Source organism: Bufo bufo, chromosome 4 (genome assembly GCF_905171765.1).
Source record: "Bufo bufo chromosome 4, aBufBuf1.1, whole genome shotgun sequence".
NCBI classification, from domain to species: domain Eukaryota; kingdom Metazoa; phylum Chordata; class Amphibia; order Anura; family Bufonidae; genus Bufo; species Bufo bufo.
Genome location: NC_053392.1, coordinates 431,027,435 through 431,050,844, shown reverse-complemented (window position 1 = coordinate 431,050,844; position 23,410 = coordinate 431,027,435). Strand labels below are relative to the sequence as shown.

At 45.8% G+C, this 23,410-nt stretch overlaps 1 protein-coding gene across 5 annotated transcripts in view; it reads left to right on the top strand.

The window, feature by feature from the left end:
* The window catches only part of WDR27 (WD repeat domain 27), a 696,346-nt gene that overhangs the window by 17,765 nt on the left and 655,171 nt on the right, over positions 1-23,410 (top strand). For all 5 annotated transcript variants that reach the window (XM_040429334.1, XM_040429333.1, XM_040429335.1 and 2 more), the window contains one exon: positions 6,939-7,063. In XM_040429334.1, the coding sequence (XP_040285268.1) occupies positions 6,939-7,063 (125 nt within the window). The remainder of the gene's footprint in view (positions 1-6,938; positions 7,064-23,410) is intronic.

Genomic DNA, 23,410 nt, shown 5'->3' with positions numbered 1-23,410 from the left:
GGTAGGGCTCATCATGCTGATTAACACTGTGCCTTTCTTTTGTCTGTATGCTAAACAGCCTCAGAGAAATCTGCATTTTAATCATATGCAAATGAGCAATTTATGCACTAAGAAGTGGGGCTGAATATTTTGAGCACTGCTCTGCCCACGCCCCCTCCCTTGATTGATAGGACTAGGTTCGCCGAAACGCGCGCCGGGTTTGGTGCCATCCTGGAGGAGACACAGTATGGGTAACTGCTTCTTGTCCTATACATTTTGTTGCTGACTGGCTTTTGCACTTACACTTTATTTCTCTTTTTGTTTTTGTGGACATATATGAACTGTTCCCACTGTGTTTCTCCTCCAGTAGATGTCGCCTTTTTGCCCTGTACCTTTAGGCTACTTTCACACTTGCGTTCAGAGCGGATCCGTCTGGGGTCTGCCCAGACGGATCCGCTCATATAGTGCAGACTTGGGATCCGTTCAGAACGGATCCGTCTGCATTATATTGTAGAAAAAATTCTAAGTGTGAAAGTAGCTTCAGACGGATCCGTCCAGACTTTACATTGAAAGTCAATGGGGGACGGATCCATTTGAAAATTGAGCCATATAGTGTCAAATTCAAACGGATCCGTCCCCATTGACTTACATTGTAAGTCTGGACGGATCCGTTTGCCTCCGCACGGCCAGACGGACACCCGAACGCTGCAAGCAGCGTTCAGGTGTCCGCTTGCTGAGCGGAGCGGAGGACAAACGGTGCCAGACTGATGCATTCTGAGCGGATCCGCATCCACTCAGAATGCATTGGTAGCTGGACGGATGCGTTCGGGGCCGCTTGTGAGACTCTTCAAACGGAGCTCACAAGCGTAACCCCGACGCTAGTGTGAAAGTAGCCTTACCTGTTTTTAACTTCTGTATTGGTCTGATTGATTAATAAAAATTATATTGATTATAAGCAGTCTGGCATCCATTTTATAGGTAGTCTAGACATCAGCATGTAGAGCTGTGTCCTGGCTTATACATATCTACTGCATATATGTGTATTATTCACACTATAGCTTCACCATGCCTAGATCTGCTCAGAGAGCTAATCTACATATTACCGCTTGATTCACAGACATAATATATGATCATACAGACACCAGTAATATGTGTCAGCTTATAAGCATGGAAAAACCATGCATCTCCATGTGGTAATGCAATAGCTTGGTGGTGTATTGGTCTACCCCTGTATTTTGCAACTTTTTGCAGTTTTACACCACTCACTCCAGTTTTGTAATATGGGTGGAAAAGTGGGTGTAGTTACCTACTTTTCATTGTGACTTTTTTAAAAAGTCGCTGTCCCACTCTAGGAGTAGGAGTAGGAAAACTGGAGTAGCTTTTCTAGACAGAAGTGTTAAGTTAAGGCCTCATGCACACAACCGTTGTGTGCATCCGTGGCCGTTGTGCCGTTTTCCGTTTTCCTACTCTTTCAATGGGTCCGTGGAAAAATCGGAAAATGCACCGTTTTGCAGCCGCATCCGTGATCCGTGTTTCCTGTCCGTCCAAAAAATATGACCTGTCCTATTTTCTTTTGACGGACAACGGTTCACGGACCCATTCAAGTCAATGGGTCGTGAAAAAACACGGATGCACACAAGATTGGCATCCGCGTCCGTGGTCCGTGGCCGTAGGCTACTTTCACACAGACGGATCCGCAGATCCGTCTGCATAAAAGCTTTTTTTTCTAGTTAGAATATACTTTGAACTGTGTACATGACTGCTGCCTGGCAGCACCCGATCTCTTACAGGGGGCTGTGATCCGCACAATTAACCCCTCAGGTGCTGCACCTGAGGGGTTAATTGTGCGTATCATAGCCCCCTGTAAGAGATCATGTGCTGCCAGGCAGGAGGGGGCAGACCCCCCCCCCCTCCCCAGTTTTAAATTCATTGGTGGCCAGTGGGCCCCCCCTCCTTCCCTTGTATTTAACACATTGGTGGCCAGTGCGGCCGGCCCCCCCGGCCCGCACTGGCCACCAATGAGTTAAATACAGCAGGGGGCAGTCATGTACACAGTTCTTTTAGTATATTCTAACCTGAAGCGTCCCCATCACCATGGGAACGCCTCTGTGTTAGAATATACTGTCGGATCTGAGTTTCACGATCTAACTCAAATCCGATGGTATATTCTAACAGAGGCGTTCCCATGGTGATGGGGACGCTTCAAGTTAAAATATACATCCTGGGTATCGCCTATTTGTAAACACCCGTACTATCAAAATATAAAAGTATTAATCCCATAAAGGCAAAAAGGAAAAAAAAAGGTCAAAATGGCCGATTTGCCATTTTTTGGTACCCTTCTCCTCCCACAAAAAATTTAGTATGTAGTTTAGCTTTCTGATCAGGTCTCGGCATGGTGAAGCTATAGTACAGTGTGTGTACAATACTCATATATACAGTAGATATGTATAAGTCAGGGCACAGCTCTGCCCTCAGTCTGTCTTGCACTGCCAATCAAGGGGAGGGGGGGGGGGGGGGGGTGCACAGCACAGGGGTGTTTACAAAGCAGTGCTCAGACTATTCAGCCTTGCCTCTTGGTGCTTGAATTACTCATTTGCATATGCATAAAATCAGATATCTCTGCAGCTGTTTAGCATACAGACAAAAGAAAGGTATAATTTTAATCAGCATGATGAGCCCTACCAGGCAATATGTCTAGTTTAATAGGGTTGATCCTGGTGATAGAGCCTCTTTAATCCCTTCCTGACATGTGACGTAATAGTACATCGCATGTCGGGTCTTTAAAGATGGCGCCGCTCCTGAGCGGAGAGGGCGCCATAGCAACCGGGTGGCTGCTGTTTCTTACGGCAGAAACCCATGGCTAATGTCCACGACCGGAGGTAATGCAGATTACGGACATTTAACCCCTCAGATGCTGCGGTCAAACCTGACCACGGCATCTGAGCACACTAGAAACCGAAAACGCACGCTTCCGGTTATGCTTGGGCTCTCCCATGCGGCGATTGGAGGAGCCAATGCTTGTGTGCGGCAGCCCCTGTCATAGTCTGTGACAGGAGGCTGCTGCACAGTCTTTCCTATGGAGCCCTTGCCTGTAATAGGGCTCCATAAGAAAGTAGTAAAATCATCATTGACCCCAATGCTAGTGCATTGGAGTCTATGATAATAGCAATCCCTATGGGAACTATAAAAAAGTGTAAAACCATTTATACATTTTTTACAAATAAAAGAAATGAAAAAAATATATAAAAGTTCAAATCGCCCCCCTTTCCCCAAATTGAGAATAAAAAATGTACAAAAATAAAAAAAATATACATCCTGGGTATCGCCTATTTGTAAACGCCTGTACTATCAAAATATAAAAGTATTAATCCCATAAAGGCAAAAAGGAAAAAAAAAGGTCAAAATGGCCGATTTGCCATTTTTTGGTCACTTCTCCTCCCACAAAAAATTTAATAAAAAGTGATCAAAAAGTTGTACACGCCCCAGAATGGTATGAATGAAAAGTACAGATCGCCTTCGCACACATAACTACAAAAAAGTTATAGGGGTCAGAAAATGACAGCAAAAAATAAATAAAAAAGTTTTCCAAGTTTTTTTTTTTTTTTTTTTTTTCAGCAGCAAGACACAAGGAAAAGTATATACACTCACCTAAAGAATTATTAGGAACACCTGTTCTATTTCTCATTAATGCAATTATCTAGTCAACCAATCACATGGCAGTTGCTTCAATGCATTTAGGGGTGTGGTCCTGGTCAAGACAATCTCCTGAACTCCAAACTGAATGTCAGAATGGGAAAGAAAGGTGATTTAAGCAATTTTGAGCGTGGCATGGTTGTTGGTGCCAGACGGGCCGGTCTGAGTATTTCACAATCTGCTCAGTTACTGGGATTTTCACGCACAACCATTTCTAGGGTTTACAAAGAAAGGTGTGAAAAGGGAACAACATCCAGTATGCGGCAGTCCTGTGGGCAAAAATGACTTGTGGATGCTAGAGGTCAGAGGAGAATGGGCCAACTGATTCAAGCTGATAGAAGAGCAACGTTAGAGGAAAAGAAATCCAGCATCTCGTTGTTCTTGCTTGACGGTGTTTTATTCCACAAACCAAATATACAGCGGTGAAAGAATCCTCAAAATACAAGCCCCAATACGGTCTATGCGTTTCGAACCAGATGGTTCTTAATCATGACCTCCTTAAACGTTGACTGAAATAACCACTCGTTACAACCGAGGTATGCAGCAAAGCATTTGTGAAGCCACCACACGCACAACCTTGAGGCGGATGGGCTACAACAGCAGAAGACCCCACCGGGTACCACTCATCTCCACTACAAATAGGAAAAAGAGGTTACAATTTGCACGAGCTCACCAAAATTGGACTGTTGAAGACTGGAAAAATGTTGCCTGGTCTGATGAGTCTCGATTTCTGTTGAGACATTCAAATGGTAGAGTCTGAATTTGGCGTAAACAGAATGAGAACATGTATCCATCCTCTGATGGCTACTTCCAGCAGGATAATGCACCATGTCACAAAGCTCGAATCATTTCAAATTGGTTTCTTGAACATGACAATGAGTTCACTGTACTAAAATGGCCCCCACAGTCACCAGATCTTTACCCAATAGAGCATCTTTGGGATGTGGTGGAACGGGAGCTTCGTGCCCTGGATGTGCATCCCTCAAATCTCCATCAACTGCAAGATGCTATCCTATCAATATGGGCCAACATTTCTAAAGAATGCTATCAGCACCATGTTGAATCAATGCCACATAGAATTAAGGCAGTTCTGAAGGCAAAAGGGGGTCCAACACCGTATTAGTATGGTGTTCCTAATAATTCTTTAGGTCAGTGTATATGTGGTATTGCTGGATTCTTACTGACCTGGAGAATAAAGATCACAAGTCAATTTTACCGCATAATGAACTTCATAAAAAAAAACAACCCGTAAAGCTCTGGAATTTTTTCCCACTCCATTCTATGCAACATTAAATGGTGGTGTTGGAAAGTACAACTTATCCCGCAAAAAATAAGCCCGGAAAAATAAAAAAGTTATGGCAATGGGAAAACGGGGAGCAAAAAAGAAAACGCAAAGTCAAAAAAACCTTCGGGGTAGAAAAGGTTAATACACAACAGGTATCGCTAGCCCATCACCAGGGCTGGGACAAGGTCCACCACCAACAGAGGCTGAGCTGCCCAAGTGCGCCCCCCCCCCCCCCTCCTTGGGGCGTTCCTTGTAATTTTACCCCATCAGACCTCAGATCAGACGGAAAAGTATATTATCTTTATTTAAGAATTATCTTACTTCACTTCAGGGCAGACTCTCACACTCTATCCCTGCTGGGGACTGGGCTGGGTCGTGACACAGTGCTGTGCTGCTGCCCGCGCTGCTTCTGGTCTCCAGAAGGCGCACATGTGACCTGACTGCGTACAGCGCGTCAGATCAAAGTGCGCGCTGTACGCAGCCAGTCAGGCAAGCGACTGAGCAGAGACCAGAGCAGCGGAGCGGCCGAGCCAGGAGGCGGAGCGGGGAGGGAGCACGTAAGTCAGTGCCAAGTGCTCACTACTCCCTCCGTCCTCCAGCGCGGCCGGCAGGCGCGGCAGCAGCAGCGACGTGGTCAGTGGCCTGCCTGCCGCCCAGAGGCTGGGGAGCTGGCCTGCGCCCTGAGGCTGGATCCTGCCCAGCCTCTGTGTCGGCCCGGCCCTGCCCATCACTATCCCCATGTGGCCTCAGTGATTAGCACATAATCAGCTGCATGGAAGTTTACTAAGGGATCTTTCACATGAGCGGATCCCGTGCGTGAAAGAGTGCCAAGCCCAGTTTAAGACAGCAGAGACACAAAATCAGTGACAACTTTATCTCACTGTGATTTTGTAGTAAAAAGATCACAGAGAGGCACGGAGCATTATCAATTATGTTACTACTCCGTGTCTCTGCTGTCCGGAGATGGGCTTGGCTGTCTTACACGCAGCGGATTACCCGCACGGCATCCGCTCTTGTGAAAGAGCCATAAGACCAGTAGGGACCATGGAATCAGCATTGCTGCAGGTGAGTGTTGTGTTTTGTTTTTTTTAACTATTCCCTGCCGTTATAATCTTGATAAATCCTGTGTCACTAATATGAATGTATCCTGTCCAACAGATATCGCTGTTATATCACTTTCCCCAAATACCATTTAGCAAAACTGCCTTTCTCAAAAGTTATTAGCCTACAGTTGCACCCTGTGGCAAATCTGTTTTGTTATTGGGTGTAAGTTGCGTCCTGCGTTGGAACGTTTTAATGTAGGATGCACGAGTGTCAATGGTAGGAAAAAGAGGGGTGTTAGGACACACCTCACTGCCCTAAGGTATGATGGGACAGCAGAAACCAGGAAGTAGGATTTAAGGATAGGGGATAAGAGAAAACTGCAAATGAGGTAAATTTGGGGGAAAAAATGCAAGCTGCTGTACAGTAATTGATGAAAATAAACCTTAGAATGAAAAGTAGTTTATGGCAAAACTCCTTTAACACCTTTTGTGACATCTTCCGTAAATGTCATTTGGGTATAAGAAAGCTTCACTGCCTGATTAAATAAAAAAAACACACACAAAAATTGTATCTGTTTTAGGCTAGATACACATGACCGTATGTGTTTTGCGGTCCGCAAAAAAAAAACGGATGACGTCCGTAGGGCATCTGTTTTTTTTGCGGATCCATTGTACATGCCTATCCTTGTCCGCAAAACGGACAAGAATAGGACATGCTCTATTTTTTTGCGGAATGGAACCACGGACGCGGAAAACAAATGGTTGACTATTTTTTAACAGCTCCATAGAAATGAATGGGTCCACATACTATCCGCAAAAAAAAACGGAATGGACGCGGAAACGAAATACGTTCGTGTGCATGTAGCCTTAATATGTTGTCATTTTGAAACAAAAGCCTCTACCTACCTACCTCATTAACATTTTGTTTTAATTTTTAGGACGGCTTCCTCGTGGTCATGTCATTGGAACGCTCTTAGGTACTGTTCAACATTTGAGCATGCATCCTGACAAACAACTAGTGGCAGTATGTGCAGGTGCCAGAGTATTGATTCTTAGTGCTGAGGTAAGTGACTTTTTAGTAAAGTCAGTTGTAGAAGTGTTCACCGCAAAGAACCAACACTGCACCAGCGCCACTTCTCTGCAAGAGCATTAAAGGGGTTATCCCATGTGCCGGGCCCCTCAGAGGGAATATTCTAACCCTGCTCCCCGCTCCCTGCGGCGCTCCTGGTCCCCGCACCGCCGCTACTGCTTCTCCTTGTGCATGCATGAAAACATCCAGTGTTGGGGGGGAAGCAGCCGATGGCAGGCGGGGATGGGGATGAGTCTCCCTAGCATCACGGGTGACGCTAGGCAGGCTCGTCCCCATTCCCACCTGCCATTGGCTGCTCCCCACCGACACCAGATGTTTTTTATCTGTGTACAGGAAGAAGCAGCATTGGTGGTGCGGGGACCAAGAGAGGTGCAGGGAACAGGGACCCGGGTAAGTATATTCCCTCTGAGGGGCCCGGCACATGGGGGGGCTTTATGATATTGGATAACCCCTTTAACCCTTAATAGCAATCCACAGTTGCCTGGACAGTCGCACAACCTTTCCATGGTGCTCGCTTGCAAAATCAGTTGCAGACATTCATCTTTCATAGTAACATAGTACATAAGGCCGAAAAAAGACATTTGTCCATCCAGTTCGGCCTGTTATCCTGCAAGTTGATCCAGAGGAAGGCAAAAAAAAAAAAAAACCTGCGAGGTAGAAGCCAATTTTCCCCACTTAAGGGGAATAAAAAGTTCCTTCCCGACTCCAATCAGGCAATCAGACTAACTCCCTGGATCAACGACCCTTCTCTAGTAGCTATAGCCTGTAATATTATTACGCTCCAGAAATACATCCAGGCCCCTCTTGAATACATAAAGCGTCACTCATCTGTCCTGTTTCAGTGGCTTTATTCAATCCATGCCAAATTACAGATAAACAAGGATGGACAAAAAATCTTTGGCCTAGTTATAGAAATGTGTGTTTACATATAAAGTTAATCTGCATAAATAGTTTAGTAAAGTAGAAAATTAAAAAAATAGAAGTTCCATTTTTCTGCCATAATTTTCCACAGAAAATTGAACCCCAGGCCTTCTGTATAGCAAGCAGCACATTTACCACTACTCTATAGAACTGCTGTGATGTGCGGATATGATTTTCTGTGCATAAAAAGCTACTAAACAGCACTACTATGGCCTGAAAGGCCATGTGTGAGGCATGGCTTCACAGGCAGCCAGTGATCCCATGGACTGCAGTAGTATTCTTTTTCAGTCTATGGGAGAAGCAATCAGAAGATTGCACGTTCAAATCCCCTAAGGGGACTAAAAGTTACAGCAAAAAAAAGTTTTTAAAGTTCAAAAATTCAAAAATAGGAAAAATTCTTATCATCCTCTTTCCTAGTTTTACATAGAAAAATAAACCGTAAAAAATAAACATAGCAGATTATACTTTTCCAAAAATGTCCGAACTATTAAAATATCCAAATATTTTTCCTGAAAAGCCCTGCAAATCAAATGTTTATTTTTTCAAAGGTTTTTATTTTTTCAAAAAGAAGTAAAACGTGATAAGAACTAAACAATTGTTATCGCCGTAATCCTACACTGATCCGCAAAATAAGGATGTCATGTAATTTTTTGTGCACAGTGAACACTGTAATAATAAAAATCTGAAAAACTTTGGGGTAATTGTGTGCTTTTTTTTGTTTCACCCCTCAAATATATTTTTTTTTACCGTTTTTTAATACAAGATATGGTAAATTAAATAGTGCCATTAAAAAATAAAACAAATGCAGCAAAAATAAGCCCTCATGTGAATAAAACATTTAAAAGCTGTGGCTTATGGAGGAAAGAAGGGAAAAAATGAAAATACAGAAACAAAAAATGGCCCGTTTCTTAAAGGGGTTGTCTCATCATGGACAATGTGGGCATATCGCTAGGATATGCCCCCGTTGTCTAACAGGTGCGGGTCCCACCGCTGGGACCTGCACCTATATAGAGAACGGAGCCCCGCAAGATGGCTCCCCATAGAAGTGAATGGGAGCGTACCGCGCATGCGCGGCCCCCGCTCCGATTCGTTTCTATGGGGCCGACAGAAAAAGCTGAGCTGTTGTTGCCGGCCCCATAGAAAATGAGTGGAGGGCGGCTGCGCATGCACAGTGCGCCCTCCTTCACTTGCGGGGCTCCGTTCTCGATATAGGTGCGGGTCCCAGCGATGAGACCCGCACCTATAAGACAATGGGGCATATCCTAGCGATATGCCCCCATTGTCCATGATGAGACAACCCCTTTAAGGGATGAATATTATACCTGTAAAGAAAACAATAATGCTATTTAAAAAATCCAGTCTTTCCAATAAGGCAGGTCTATAGTGTAGTGGTAAATCTTCTTTAGTAAAACTCTATATGCTGGGAGAGGGCCCCTCCCCAACTTATATCGAGGAGATGGGCCACACAGTTTCATTAATTTTCACTGCACTAAAATGAGTATTAATGAGGCTTTTTAATGTCAGAGACCACAAGTGTCTTTCCGGGCTCCCCAGCTGCTTGGGGCCCCTAACTGCAGTATCGTCAGTACAGCCCTTATGGTAATCCTGGCCTCAAGGTACAATACTTTCAAAATCCGATGGTCTTTCCTGGGCTATTGTAGCTTGAAACATTGCAACTACAATGCTACAGAAACTGCCAATGTGTGGTACATACAATGTTCTGGAAGATCCAGCCAATCGGTATACTGAAATGCATGCACCGATTGACTGTCTAATGGTGCCTACTGAAGTGCAGTACTGTGCTTCATGTTCAGTACTGTCCTTTACCTGTATCAGGATGAGCTGATCCTTTGGCCATCTGACTAAGGGCAGCTCCATTTATTTTTTTTTTATACATGGTGTTTGGTAATTCTGGTACACTGTGTGCACTGAAGAATACCCTGTCCTTTATGTAGAAAGAGCAACAAATGCAGGGAACTCCATGTTAACAGCTTTAAGAACCAATCTTTGTGACCCATGTGTGCAATGGATTTAAATGCAGTTGAAGTATGCAATTTACGGATACTTTGAGAAGTTGATAAAAATAGGGAGGGAGGCATGGTGGAGCCAAGAGGGCACTGAGGGCTAATGGTGTTGGGGAGGGGAGTGCAGAAGGTGAATGGGCCAATGAATGATTAAAGAAGAACTCCCGCAAAAATTCTCTGACCTGCTCGAAAGGTACATGATGTAATCTTCTTACCCGTATCCCTTCTGATCCTTAGCTGTGTCATGTGAAGAGCAATCAAACTTTCGAAATAAGGCTACTTTCACACTAGTGATTCTATGAAATCGTCATAGGGTCGAAATACCGGAGAAAAAGGCTTCCGTTTTGTTCCCATTCATTGTCAATGGGGACAAAATGTAACTGAACAGAACGGAATGCTCCAAAACGCATTTGGTTCCGTTTGGTTGCGTTCCCATACCGGAGAGCAAACCACAGCAAGCTGCAGTTTTCTTTCCGTCATGGGATGCGGAGCAAGACGGATCAGTCATGACCTAAAATGCAAGTCAATGACAATAGAAAACGGATCCGTCCCCCATTGACTTTCAGTGGTGTTCATGACGGATCTGTCTTGGCTATGTTAGGCCCCTTGCTGACAAGCGTTCCTCCTGCAGCGAGTCCGCATCGCAGAACCCGGCCTGACTGCCCATCGCTGCCGGGAGTCACATAACATTATATTGATTTATGATGCTATGTAACCCTTACAGTTCTGGAATGTACTGGATAACACTGGCATAATGGAGGAATGCTCGTCTGCAAGGGGCCTTAAAGATAATACAACCGGATCCGTTCTTAACAGATGCAGATGGTTGTATTATCAGTAACTGAATCGTTTTTGCTGAACCCTGCCGGATCCAGCAAAAACTCTAGTGTGAAAGTAGCCTCACACAGCTTTAACCCCTTAGCGCAGAACGCCGTGCATATACGGCGGGGAAAACTGTGCCAGAACGCAGAATGCCGTACATGCACGGCGTTCATTTAAATGCTCCCCTGCCGAGATCGCGCACCTGAAGCGCAAATTACCTTGCTGTGTCGGGGATCAAACAGCTCCCCCTTGATGGCCAGGGATCGATCAGCAGTGGTCCCGGCCGCAGATCACCTCCACACATCATCTTCTCCCAATGAGCGATCTCTCGCGTGTGCGCATGCACGCACACATCTCCTCCTCTTCTGGCAAAAAAAAAACCACACACACACTCCAAAAGTGCCCTTCATTTGTCCCCTGTGACCCTCATCACCCCTCATTTGTCCCCGTACCTGTGTGCTGTCTGCCGATAGTGACAGTACATCAGCACCCCAGTCCCTGTCATCCATCCTGTCAGTGACCTGTTTTTGGCAAATCATTAGGGTTAGTTAGGGAGTTATCAGGGTTTGAGCTCTTGTTTTAGTGTAAGTTAGACGTTTATTGGAAAAAAATAAAATAACTAAAAAATATTGGGGATGTTCGTACTTGTGTCCGATTATAAATACTCAGTTTCAAGCCCCCCTCATACCTCCGAACCTCTATCTTCTATCTGTGACCAGTCCTTGTCACTGAATTTGCCAGCAGTGACAAATTTCTGTCACCAGTGACTTAAAACTCCACTGCTTTTGGAGTACTTTTCTTTTTCTATTTTTTTTCTGAATAAAAAAATTAATATATATATTATTGTAGGAAGGCGCAAGGGTCCGTCATTGACGGACGGTACGTGTCACCGAGGTTCCTGGCCTCGGTGAGATAAGAACCGGTTATTTTATGTGTCAGCCGCAGCTAGTGCTTAGTGACACTGTTTATTCTTAGTGTGGCTGAAAAGCCGATCCGGGCCGGTTCTTATTGGGAGCAGCCAAAGAGCAGGGTGGGTGGCTGTTCCCCACGTCCAGGCCAGGTTTTGGGCTGGGGTTTAAAAACCCAGCCAGCAGCTCAGCTGGGGGTGGTATGTTCCTCCAAGTGAAAGTGGAGCTGTGAAGGCTCTGTGTCTCTGGAAGCTGCATGAGAGCCACCAGCTGGAAGCCAGGCGCCCTAAAGCCTGCTGTGGATATCCAGGTGACGTTTTTGTTATGATTTCTGTGGACTTTGGCCGTGTGAAATAACACAAGGAATTCCTGTGGTGTGAATTAACACCAGGACTCTGCAAAGTGTTTGTGTTATGTTTTTCCTTGGGTGTGAATAAACACTGAACTTTTTGCTTTACTACTGTGTTCTTGCCTCTGTACTGCGTCCGCTTACCCTGCCTACCAGAGCAAATCCCTACAGTTGGTGGTGGATGCGGGTGTAACGGTCACGTCCACACACACACAGGGGGAAGGATAGTGACCACTGCGCTCCACCCTCACCCCTGGCCCTGCCTACTTGCCTCACGAGTCCTGATGACAGGGGACAACTGGACGACAGTCCCTAACTTAGGATATGTGCAGGGAAGACAGACAAGACAAAATACGGAACATGAACGGACCGGGTCAGAACCAAGAGAGCTACGCAGTACAAAGGATTAAGCAAAGAATGGTCAGGAGAAGCCGGGGTCAAATACCAGGAGAGCAGAGAAGTACAAGAGGAGTCCTAAGAGAGTAGTCAGGTGGGAGCCGAGGTCACAATACCAGGACGGATGCGCAGTACAGGAGGAGCAGGCAAAAGGATGGTCAGGGAACAGGATCAGGTAAGTATTCAGCAGTCCAACAAATAGCCAGGAACCTAGAAATTAACAGGCAACCTGTAGCCAGCAGGCTGCCTGTATTTATAGTGGGGAGTGAGGGTCATGTGACGTGGCCAGCGTCACATGACCGACAGACCAACCAGTCGAGCACCGAGTGATCAGCTCGGCGCTCAAGGCAGACTAGGAGCAGGGAGCCACCCAGCTAGTAAAGCCGCCCTGGGAATGAGGTCAAACACAGAACCTCATTCTAAAAGCTAAGCAACAGGTCTGCGGGCAATGGGGGACCGAGTGCACCTTCGGAACCCCGTGACAGCGGGCAAGCGCAGTGAGGCTGGCGTGAACGCCGACATTCTTTCTTTTTTTCTCACGGTTGTATGTTATTTATCAAACCGGCTAGATTCAAACCGGTGTCAAGAGACGAAATGGAGGCTGTTATGAAGGCCCTCGTGGAGGCTGACCTGCAACAACGCGAGGCTAATAAGCAGCAGCAGGAGACCAACCAGTTGCTGCTACAACATGTAATGGCGTTACAGTCAGCAGGAGCAACCCCAAGCGTACACGATGCCCGGAAAGCAGTACGTGCAGCGATCCCTAAAATGACCCCCGCAGACGACATCGAGACCTACCTGGCGATGTATGAAAAAGTGGCCACCAGGGAAAAGCTGCCCCAAGACCAGTGGGCTGAGGTCGTCGCTCCTTTTCTGACATCAGAGTCCCAGCGGGTGTTTTTCGACTTGCCTGATGATCAAGCGGCCGACTACCCAAAGGTAAAGGGGGAGATTTTGGCAAGACTGGGGGTGAATGTGCTGGTCTGGGCCCAGCGGGTGCATTAGTGGGGGTTCAACCCGGCGGAGCCCGTGAGACCCCAGTATTATGACCTGCTTAACCTGTTACAAAAGTGGCTACAACCTGACGTGTTGAGCCCCACTGCTATGTTGGACCGGTTATTAGCAGACAGGTTCTGGAGGGCTCTGCCACCCCCTCTCCAGCAATGGATTGGCCAGGTCTCCCCAGGGAATGCGCTGGAGATGGTCGACCTTGTGGAGCGCTATGAGGCTACCCGGAACTTACAGGTGCCCATCAAACCTGCCCGGGATATAACCCCTGTGGACCCAGCTCCAATAATCTGCTGGCGGTGTCGAGAGCCAGGCCATGTTCGAGCGGACTGTCCACGTCAGGGGGAACCCATGGACACGAACTGTGGCTTCCGTCAATCATTATATGCCAGGAAACTGTGTGCAGTGGGTGCTTCGGAGTCTCTGAACCACCTGTGCCAGGTTGAGGTGGGAGACACTCCAGCGGAGGCTCTGTATGACTCAGGAAGTCTGGTGACCCTGGTAAGGGCTTCCCTGGTACGCTCCGCTGAGTACACCGGCCGTAAGGTTGGAGTCATTTGTTTCCATAGGGACTTAAAAGACTATCCTACTGCTATGGTGTCTCTGTCTACGGTTTCCGGCAGGTGGATCCACGAGGTGGCTGTTGCAACCCACCTCCACTATGAACTTATAGTAGGGAGAGACTTCCCGGGTTTCACGGCACTGTGGCCGGTTCCGAGAGTGACTGATACGCATGATACAGGTGTAACCCTAGCAGAATGGCCCGGCTCAGGGGGGAGACCAGAACCCTGGGAACCTGAGTCCGAAGGTCCCGCGGTAGGGGTGACCGCCACTTCGGTGGAAGAGGAGGAGACAACTCCGCTGAGTGTAATGGTGGGAGACATGGAGGACTTGCCGCCGGGGCCTGAGCTGGCAGACCTCAATGTCTCCGGGGATAATTTTGGTACCGAGCAACAGCGGGATCCAACCTTGTTCCGAGCCTGGGAAAATCCATCAGGAGATGTTGTATCGGGTAAATCAGCTTAGAGGTGAATCCGTTGAACAGTTGGTGGTGCCTCTGGCTTATCGCAAACTCGTGTTAGAGTTAGCACACCAGCATGTTCTCAGGGGTCATCTGGGAATGCAGAAAACACAGGATACTACAACGGTTGTACTGGCCCAGTGTGTTTAAAGAGGTGAACGAGTTCTGTAAGTCTTGCCCGACCTGCCGGGCAACTAGCCCCCACCACCTTTTTCTCAGTCCCTTGGTACCCCTCCCGATCATTGATGTACCGTTTGAGCGAATCGCTATGGACCTAGAAGGTCCTGTACCAAAGTCCGCCAGGGGACACCAACACATCTTGGTTGTCCTTGATTACGCTACTCGGTACCCGGAGGCAGTGCCACTGCGACATACTTCTGCGAAACTTATAGCTAAAGAGCTAATTGAGATGTTCTCCCGAGTGGGGCTACCTAAAGAGGTCCTGACTGACCAGGGGACCCCTTTTATGTCCAAGGTCATGAGGGAACTCTGCAAGTTGCTGTGTATAAAACAGTTACGGACGTCCGTGTACCATCCACAAACGGATGGACTAGTGGAAAGGTTTAATAAAACTCTAAAAACCATGTTAAAAAGGGTGGTGACCAAAGATGGAAAGGATTGGGACCTTCTGCCCTATCTTAGGTTCGCAGTGTGAGAAGTGCCCCAGGCCTCTACTGGGTTCTCGCCCTTCGAATTGCTATATTGCAGACAGCCTCATGGCTTGTTGGACGTAGCCAAAGAGGAATGGGAACAACAACCCACTCCGCATAAAAGCGTCCTGGAATATGTTACCAAGATGCAACAGCGGATAAAGACCGTTTTGCCTCTTGTCAGAGAACATATGGAGGCCGCTCAGCGAGCTCAGAGTCGGATCTATAATCGGCAGGCTCGGGTCCGGAACTTTAACCCGGGTGATCGGGTTTTGGTTCTGGTGCCGACAGTGGACAGTAAGTTCCTAGCCAGGTGGCAGGGGCCCTACGAGCTACGTGAAAAAATAGGAGAGGTAAATTACAAAGTACACCAGCCGGGGAGGCGAAAGCCGGAGCAGGTTTACCATGTTAATTTGCTAAAACCTTGGAAGGATAGGGAAACCTGTACGGAAGACAGTCCACGGACGGGCTTTCTTGGACAGGAGATTCCGGCTCCTAAGTCTGATGCAAGGGAAGCGGTTGCCACAATAAAAATTGCTGACAGCCTCTCCTCTAAACAGGCTCAGGAAACCAGGGAGTTCGTTAGTCGGAACACGGATGTTGTGGCGGAACCCGCCTCGCCACTGGGCATTGGAGAGGCCTGGCTACCCGCCTCCTACCTACTGACTATGGCCCCTGGTGAATTTGTATGTTGAATGCAATTTGGGCATGTGGTATTTTGTATTGCTCTGTGTTGTGGACTGTATATATCTTGCTCTTACTGTAATGATTGCTATGTTACAGGCATTGCTTTTCTGTGCCTCTTCTCCTCCCCCTTTTTCCTGACCCATTGTTCCCCCGGCAGGGTGTTGTCTCAGGGACACTGAGAGACCAGTTTAAACCAGCTGCTCTGTCCCTCCTCAATCTCCCATCAGCCCTTGCTATTGTCTGGCCCCACCCTTCCTTGTACCATAGTCCTAGGTACCCTATTGTATGTAAATGAGGCTGTTGGGGGGTTTAAAGTAGGTGTGCTGTGTCTAAATAAAGTTAGTTCCTGTTTTAACACTCAAGGTGAGTGTTGTCTCATTCTTGGGGGAGGATTGATTGCATGCTGTCCCAGTTTGACTGCTAGGAGTGTAAACCTATTCGTATGGTTTCCTATTCAACTGTCTACAGCATTCATAGGCTTGAAGAGGATTTATATGCTTCTTCGGTTCGGTGATGGTGGTGTCTGCCAGAGTGCTAGGAGCATCCGTCAACGGAGGTACTCAGTCTAGGGGTGCCAGGTGATCCGTTACAGATCTCCCTGGACGCACTTCCGTAATCCAACATGACATTGTCACTGAGCCTCAGGCAAAAATCCGGTTAAAACCATACCGAGTACCCGAGGCTCGGCGAAAACCCATCTCGGAGTGCAACTCATGTTGCGGCTGGATGTCATTAAGGAGTCTAAAAGTGAGTGGGCCAGTCCGATAGTATTAATACCCAAGCCAGACGGGACATTGAGGTTCTGTAATGACTTCCGCAAACTTAATGAGGTGTCCAAATTTGACGCTTATCCCATGCCCCGAGTGGATGAGCTTATTGAAAAGTTGAGCCAAACCCGGTATTTTTCTGTGTTGGACCTCACCAAAGGGTACTGGCAGGTACCCTTGACAGAGGCTGCCAAAGAAAAAATGGCTTTTGTCACGCCAGAGGGGCTGTATCAGTACAAGGTATTACCCTTTGGTCTACATGGCGCTCCCGCCATGTTTCAAAGGCTAATGGATATTGTACTCCGTCCACATTGTCGATACGCTTCGGCGTACCTGGACGATATCGTTGTCCATAGCACCGACTGGGAAAGTCACCTACCTAAAGTACAGGCTGTAGTGGACTCCCTTCGAAAGGCGGGACTAACAGCTAACCCAAAGAAATGTGCAATAGGGTTAGAGGAGACTAAATACCTTGGGTATGTCATTGGGCGCTGAGTCATTAAACCCCAAGTGAGCAAAATAGAGGCGATACGGAATTGGCCCCGACCTGCCACCTCTAGACAAGTAAGGTCATTCCTGGGAATGGTGGGCTATTACATGAGGTTTGTTCCCCATTTTGCCACTTTAGCGGCTCCGTTGACAGGGCTTTTAAGGGGACGGAAGTCCGTGATAGTCCACTGGAATGACCAGGCATAAGAGGCTTTCTCCGCTTTGAAGTCGGCCCTGTGTGGGTCCCCGGTTTTGGTGACGCCCGACTTCAAGAGGGAATTTGTGGTCCAGACTGATGCCTCCGAAGTGGGCCTCGGTGCGGTACTGTCTCAGGAAGTCAACGGGGAGGAGCATCCCGTTGTCTTCCTCAGCCGTAAGCTCACTCCAGCGGAGGCCGGTACAGTATAGTGGAGAGAGAGTGCCTGGCCATCAAGTGGGCACTCGAGTCTCTCCGCTATTATCTGTTGGGAGGAAATTCCGTCTGGTGACCGATCACTCCCCTCTCAAGTGGATGAGCCAGGCCAAAGAGAGGAATGCTTGGGTCACCAGGTGGTTCTTATCGCTGCAAAACTTTAAGTTCACAGTAGAACACGGGGCAGGCCGGTTACAGGGAAACGCGGATGCCCTGTCTCGAGTACACTGTCTGGCGTGTGTTCACCCCCTCAGGGTTGAACAAAGGGGGGAGGTATGTAGGAAGGCGCAAGGGTCCGTCATTGACGGAAGGTACGTATCACCGAGGTTCCTGGCCTCGGTGAGATAAGAACCGGTTATTTTATGTGTCAGCCAGGACTCTGCAAAGTGTTTGTGTTATGTTTTTCCTTGGGTGTGAATAAACACTGAACTTTTTGCTTTACTACCGTGTTCTTGCCTCTGTACTGCGTCCGCTTACCCTGCCTACCAGAGCAAATCCCTACAATATATACAGTACAGACCAAAAGTTTGGACACACCTCATTCAAAGAGTTTTCTTTATTTTCATGACTATGAAAATTGTAGATTCACACTGAAGGCATCAAAACTATGAATTAACACATGTGGAATTATATACATAACAAACAAGTGTGAAACAACTGATAATATGTCATATTCTAGGTTCTTCAAAGTAGCCACCTTTTGCTTTGATTACTGCTTTGCACACTCTTGGCATTCTCTTGATGAGCTTCAAGAGGTAGTCCCCTGAAATGGTTTTCACTTCACAGGTGTGCCCTGTCAGGTTTAATAAGTGGGATTTCTTGCCTTATTAAAGGAGGTTGGGACCATCAGTTGCGTTGAGGAGAAGTCAGGTGGATACACAGCTGATAGTCCTACTGAATAGACTGTTAGAATTTGTATTATGGCAATAAAAAAGCAGCTAAGTAAAGAAAAACGAGTGGCCATCATTACTTTAAGAAATGAAGGTCAGTCAGTCAGCCGAAAAATTGGGAATACTTTGAAAGTAAGGGCTATTTGAACATGAAGGAGAGTGATGGGGTGCTGCGCCAGATGACCTGGCCTCCACAGTCACCGGACCTGAACCTAATCGAGATGGTTTGGGGTGAGCTGGACCGCAGAGTGAAGGCAAAAGGGCCAACAAGTGCTAAGCATCTCTGGGAATTCCTTCAAGACTGTTGGAAGACCATTTCAGGTGACTAGCTCTTGAAGCTCATCAAGAGAATGCCAAGAGTGTGCAAAGCAGTAATCAAAGCAAAAGGTGGCTACTTTGAAGAACCTAGAATATGACATATTTTCAGTTGTTTCACACTTGTTTGTTATGTATATAATTCCACATGTGTTAATTCATAGTTTTGATGCCTTCATAGTCATGAAAATAAAGAAAACTCTTTGAATGAGAAGGTGTGTCCAAACTTTTGGTCTGTACTGTGTATATATATATATATATATATATATATATATATATACACAGTTGCAAGAAAAAATATGTGAACCCTTTGGAATGATATGGATTTCTGCACAAATTGGTCATAAAATGTGATCTGATCTTCATCTAAGTCACAACAATAGACAATCACAGTCTGCTTAAACTAATAACACACAAAGAATTAAATGTTACCATGTTTTTATTGAACACACTATGTAAACATTCATAGTGCAGGTGGAAAAAGTATGTGAACCACTAGACTCATGAAATCTCCAAGAGCTAATTGGAGTGAGGTGTCAGCCAACTGGAGTCCAATCAATGAGATGAGATTGGAGTTGTTGGTTACAGCTGCCCTGCCCTATAAAAAAACACACACAAGTTATGGGTTTACTTTTCAAAAGAAGCATTGCCTGATGTGAATGATGCCTCGCACAAAAGAGCTCTCAGAAGACCTACGATTAAGAATTGTTGACTTGCATAAAGCTGGAAAGGGTTATAAAAGTATCTCCAAAAGCCTTGCTGTTCATCAGTTCACGGTAAGACAAATTGTCTATAAATGGAGAAAGTTCAGCACTGCTGCTACTCTCCCTAGGAGTGGCCGTCCTGTAAAGATGACTGCAAGAGCACAGCGCAGACTGCTTAATGAGGTGAAGAAGAATCCTAGAGTGTCAGCTAAAGACTTACAAAAGTCTCTGGCATATGCTAACATTCCTGTTAGTGAAAGTACGATACGTAAAACACTAAACAAGAATGGATTTCATTGGAGGATACCACAGAGGAAGCCACCGCTGTCCAAAAAACCCATTGCTGCACATTTGCAGTTTGCACAAGAGCACCTGGATGTTCCACAGCAGTACTGACAAAATATTCTGTGGACAGATGAAACCAAAGTTGAGTTGTTTGGAAGAAACACACAACACTATGTGTGGAGAAAAAGCACAGCACACCAACATCAAAACCTCATCCCAACTGGGAAGTATGGTGGTGGGGGCATCATGGTTTGGGGCTGCTTTGCTGCATCAGGGCCTGGACCGATTGCTATTATCGAAGGAAAAATGAATTCCCAAGTTTATCAAGACATTTTGCAGGAGAACTTAAGGCCATCTGTCCACCAGCTGAGGCTCAACAGAAGATGGGTGTTGCAACAGGACAACGACCCAAAGCATAGTAGTAAATCAACAACAGAATGGCTTAAACAGAAGAAAATACGCCTTCTGGAGTGGCCCAGTCAGAGTCCTGACCTCAACCCGATTGAGATGCTGTGGCATGACCTCAAGAAAGCGATTCACACCAGACATCCCAAGAATATTGCTAAACTGAAACAGTTCTGTAAAGAATTATTCCTGACCGTTGTGCACGTCTGATCTGCAACTACCGGAAACGTTTGGTTGAAGTTATTGCTGTCAAAGGAGGTTCAACCAGTTATTAAATCCAAGGGTTCACATACTTTTTCCACTTGCACTTTGAATGTTTACATGGTGTGTTCAATAAAAACATGGTAACATTTAATTCTTTGTTTGTTATTAGTTTAAGCAGGCTGTGATTGCCTATTCTTGTGACTTAGATGAAGATCAGATCACATATTATGACCAATTTGTGCAGAAATCCATATCATTCCAAAGGGTTCACATACTTTTTTTTTTCTTGCAACTGTGTGTGTGTGTGTGTGTATGTATGTATGTATGCATGTGTGTGTGTGTGTATATATATATATATATATATATATATATTAAAAAAAAATTTTTTTTATTTTTTTATTCAGAAATAAATAGAAAAAGAAATATATATATATATATATATATATATATATATACACTCACCTAAATAATTATTAGGAACACCCATACTAATACGGTGTTGGACCCCCTTTTGCTTTCAGAACTGCCTTAAATTCTACGTGGCATTGATTCAACAAGGTGCTGATAGCATTCTTTAGAAATGTTGGCCCATATTGATAGGATAGCATCTTGCAGTTGATGGAGATTTGAGGGATGCACATCCAGGGCACGAAGCTCCCGTTCCACCACATCCCAAAGAATGCTCTATTGGGTTGAGATCTGGTGACTGTGGGGGCCATTTTAGTACAGTGAACTCATTGTCATGTTCAAGAAACCAATTTGAAATGATTCGAGCTTTGTGACATGGTGCATTATCCTGCTGGAAGTAGCCATCAGAGGATGGATACATGTTCTCATTCTGTTTACGCCAAATTCGGACTCCACCATTTGAATGTCTCAACAGAAATCGAGACTCATCAGACCAGGCAACATTTTTCCAGTCTTCAATAGTCCAATTTTAGTGAGCTCGTGCAAATTGTAGCCTCTTTTTCCTATTTGTAGTGGAGATGAGTGGTACCCGGTGGGGTCTTCTGCTGTTGTAGCCCATCGGCCTCAGGGTTGTTCGTGTTGTGGCTTCACAAATGCTTTGCTGCATATCTCGGTTGTAACGAGTGGTTATTTCAGTCAACGTTGCTCTTCTATCAGCTTGAATCAATCGGCCCATTCTCCTCTGACCTCTAGCATCCACAAGGCATTTTTGCCCACAGGACTGCCGCATACTGGATGTTTTTCCCTTTTCACACCATTCTTTGTAAACCCTAGAGATGGTTGTGAGTGAAAATCCCAGTAACTGAGCAGATTGTGAAATACTCAGACCGGCCCGTCTGGCACCAACAACCATGCCACGCTCAAAATTGCTTAAATCACCTTTCTTTCCCATTCTGACATTCTGTTTGGAGTTCAGGAGATTGTCTTGACCAGGACCACATCCCTAAATGCATTGAAGCAACTGCCATGTGATTGGTTGACTAGATAATTGCATTAATGAGAAATAGAACAGGTGTTCCTAATAATTCTTTAAGTGGGTGTATGTATATAATAAAAATTTTACAAAATGTCTCAACGGGTGTACAGCGCAGAGGAGGCTTATGCCATACTAGCCTCAGAGTCTGACTTTGACAGTGGAGAAGAAGAATCTTTTCTTGTGTATAGCTCTTCTTCTGATTCATCAGTTGACGAATCCTCTCACAGACGCAGTAGAGTTAGCAGCGCATCAGCTTCTACAAATGACCCCAGCTGGATTTCTGCTACTATCTTTGTACCTCAAGTGCCGGACTTTACGGCCACTACAGGCATTCATGTGAACACTACAGGGTTCACGGAAGCTGATTTTTTTCCACCTTTTTTTTCTGTTGAATTGATAGACATGATGGTGGAGCAAACTAATCTTTATGCCAATCAATTTTTAGCCGCCCACCCCAACTCATACTATGCAAGATCCCTTCAGTGGACTCCCACGACCCCTTTGGAGATAAAAAAAAATGTTGGGGTCTAATACTTAATATGGGGATAATAAAAAAACATCACTATGGTCATATTGGAGTAATGACCTTTTACATCACACGCCAATATGCCGCAACATAATGTCCAGGACCCAATTCGAAAGTCTCCTGAAATTTCTACATTATAACAATAATGCAGATTGTCCACCCCCTAATGATCCTAGATACGATTGTTTATACAAGATTCGTCCCATTATAGATAATTTATAATCTCAAGTTTGCCCAGGTATACAACCCCCAAAAGCATCTGTACATTGATGAATCCCTTGTGCACTTCAAGGGCAGACTGCATTTTCGCCAATACCTGCCAACAAACAGGCCAGATATGGCATCAAACTCTACAAACTATGTGAAAGCCAAAGTGGCTATACACATAAATTTAGAGTTTACGAGGGAAAAGATTCAAAAATTGAAGCCCCAGAGTGCCCCCCTCTCCTTGGAATAGCAGGAAAAATAGTATGGGACTTGATTTACCCCCTGCTATGTCAAGGGTACAACTTGTACCTTGACAACTTCTACACAAGTGTCCCACTACTGAAATGCCTGTTTTCCAGAGACACTGTTGCATGCGGAACTATCAGACGAAACCAAAAACATCTGCCTAAAAATTTTATAGACCAAAGAATAAGAGTGAGGGAAAGCAGGGCAGTTTGCAATGATAACATGATGCTTGTTAAGTACAAAGACGAGCGTGACGTCTTTGTACTTACTACCATACATGCTGACAGATCCACCCCTGTTCCAGTTCGTGGATCCACAGAATCAGTCCCCAAACCTGTGTGCATCCAGGACTATAATACGTTTTTGGGAGGGGTGGATCTGTCAGACCAGGTACTGCAACCATACACTGCCCTTCTCAAAACTCGGGCATGGTATAAAAAATTGGCATTGCACGTGACGCAAATTGCCCTCTATAATGCTTTTGTAATATACAGAAGTGCAGGAAACAGAAGAAAATTCCTGCACTTTTAAGAAAAAGTAATAAAGAACTTTTTATTTGGGGAACAGGAGGGGGAAGGGAGCAGGGCGACAGGAAGTGAGAGCAGAATAATACGAGGACAGCATTTCCCTGGGGTAATTC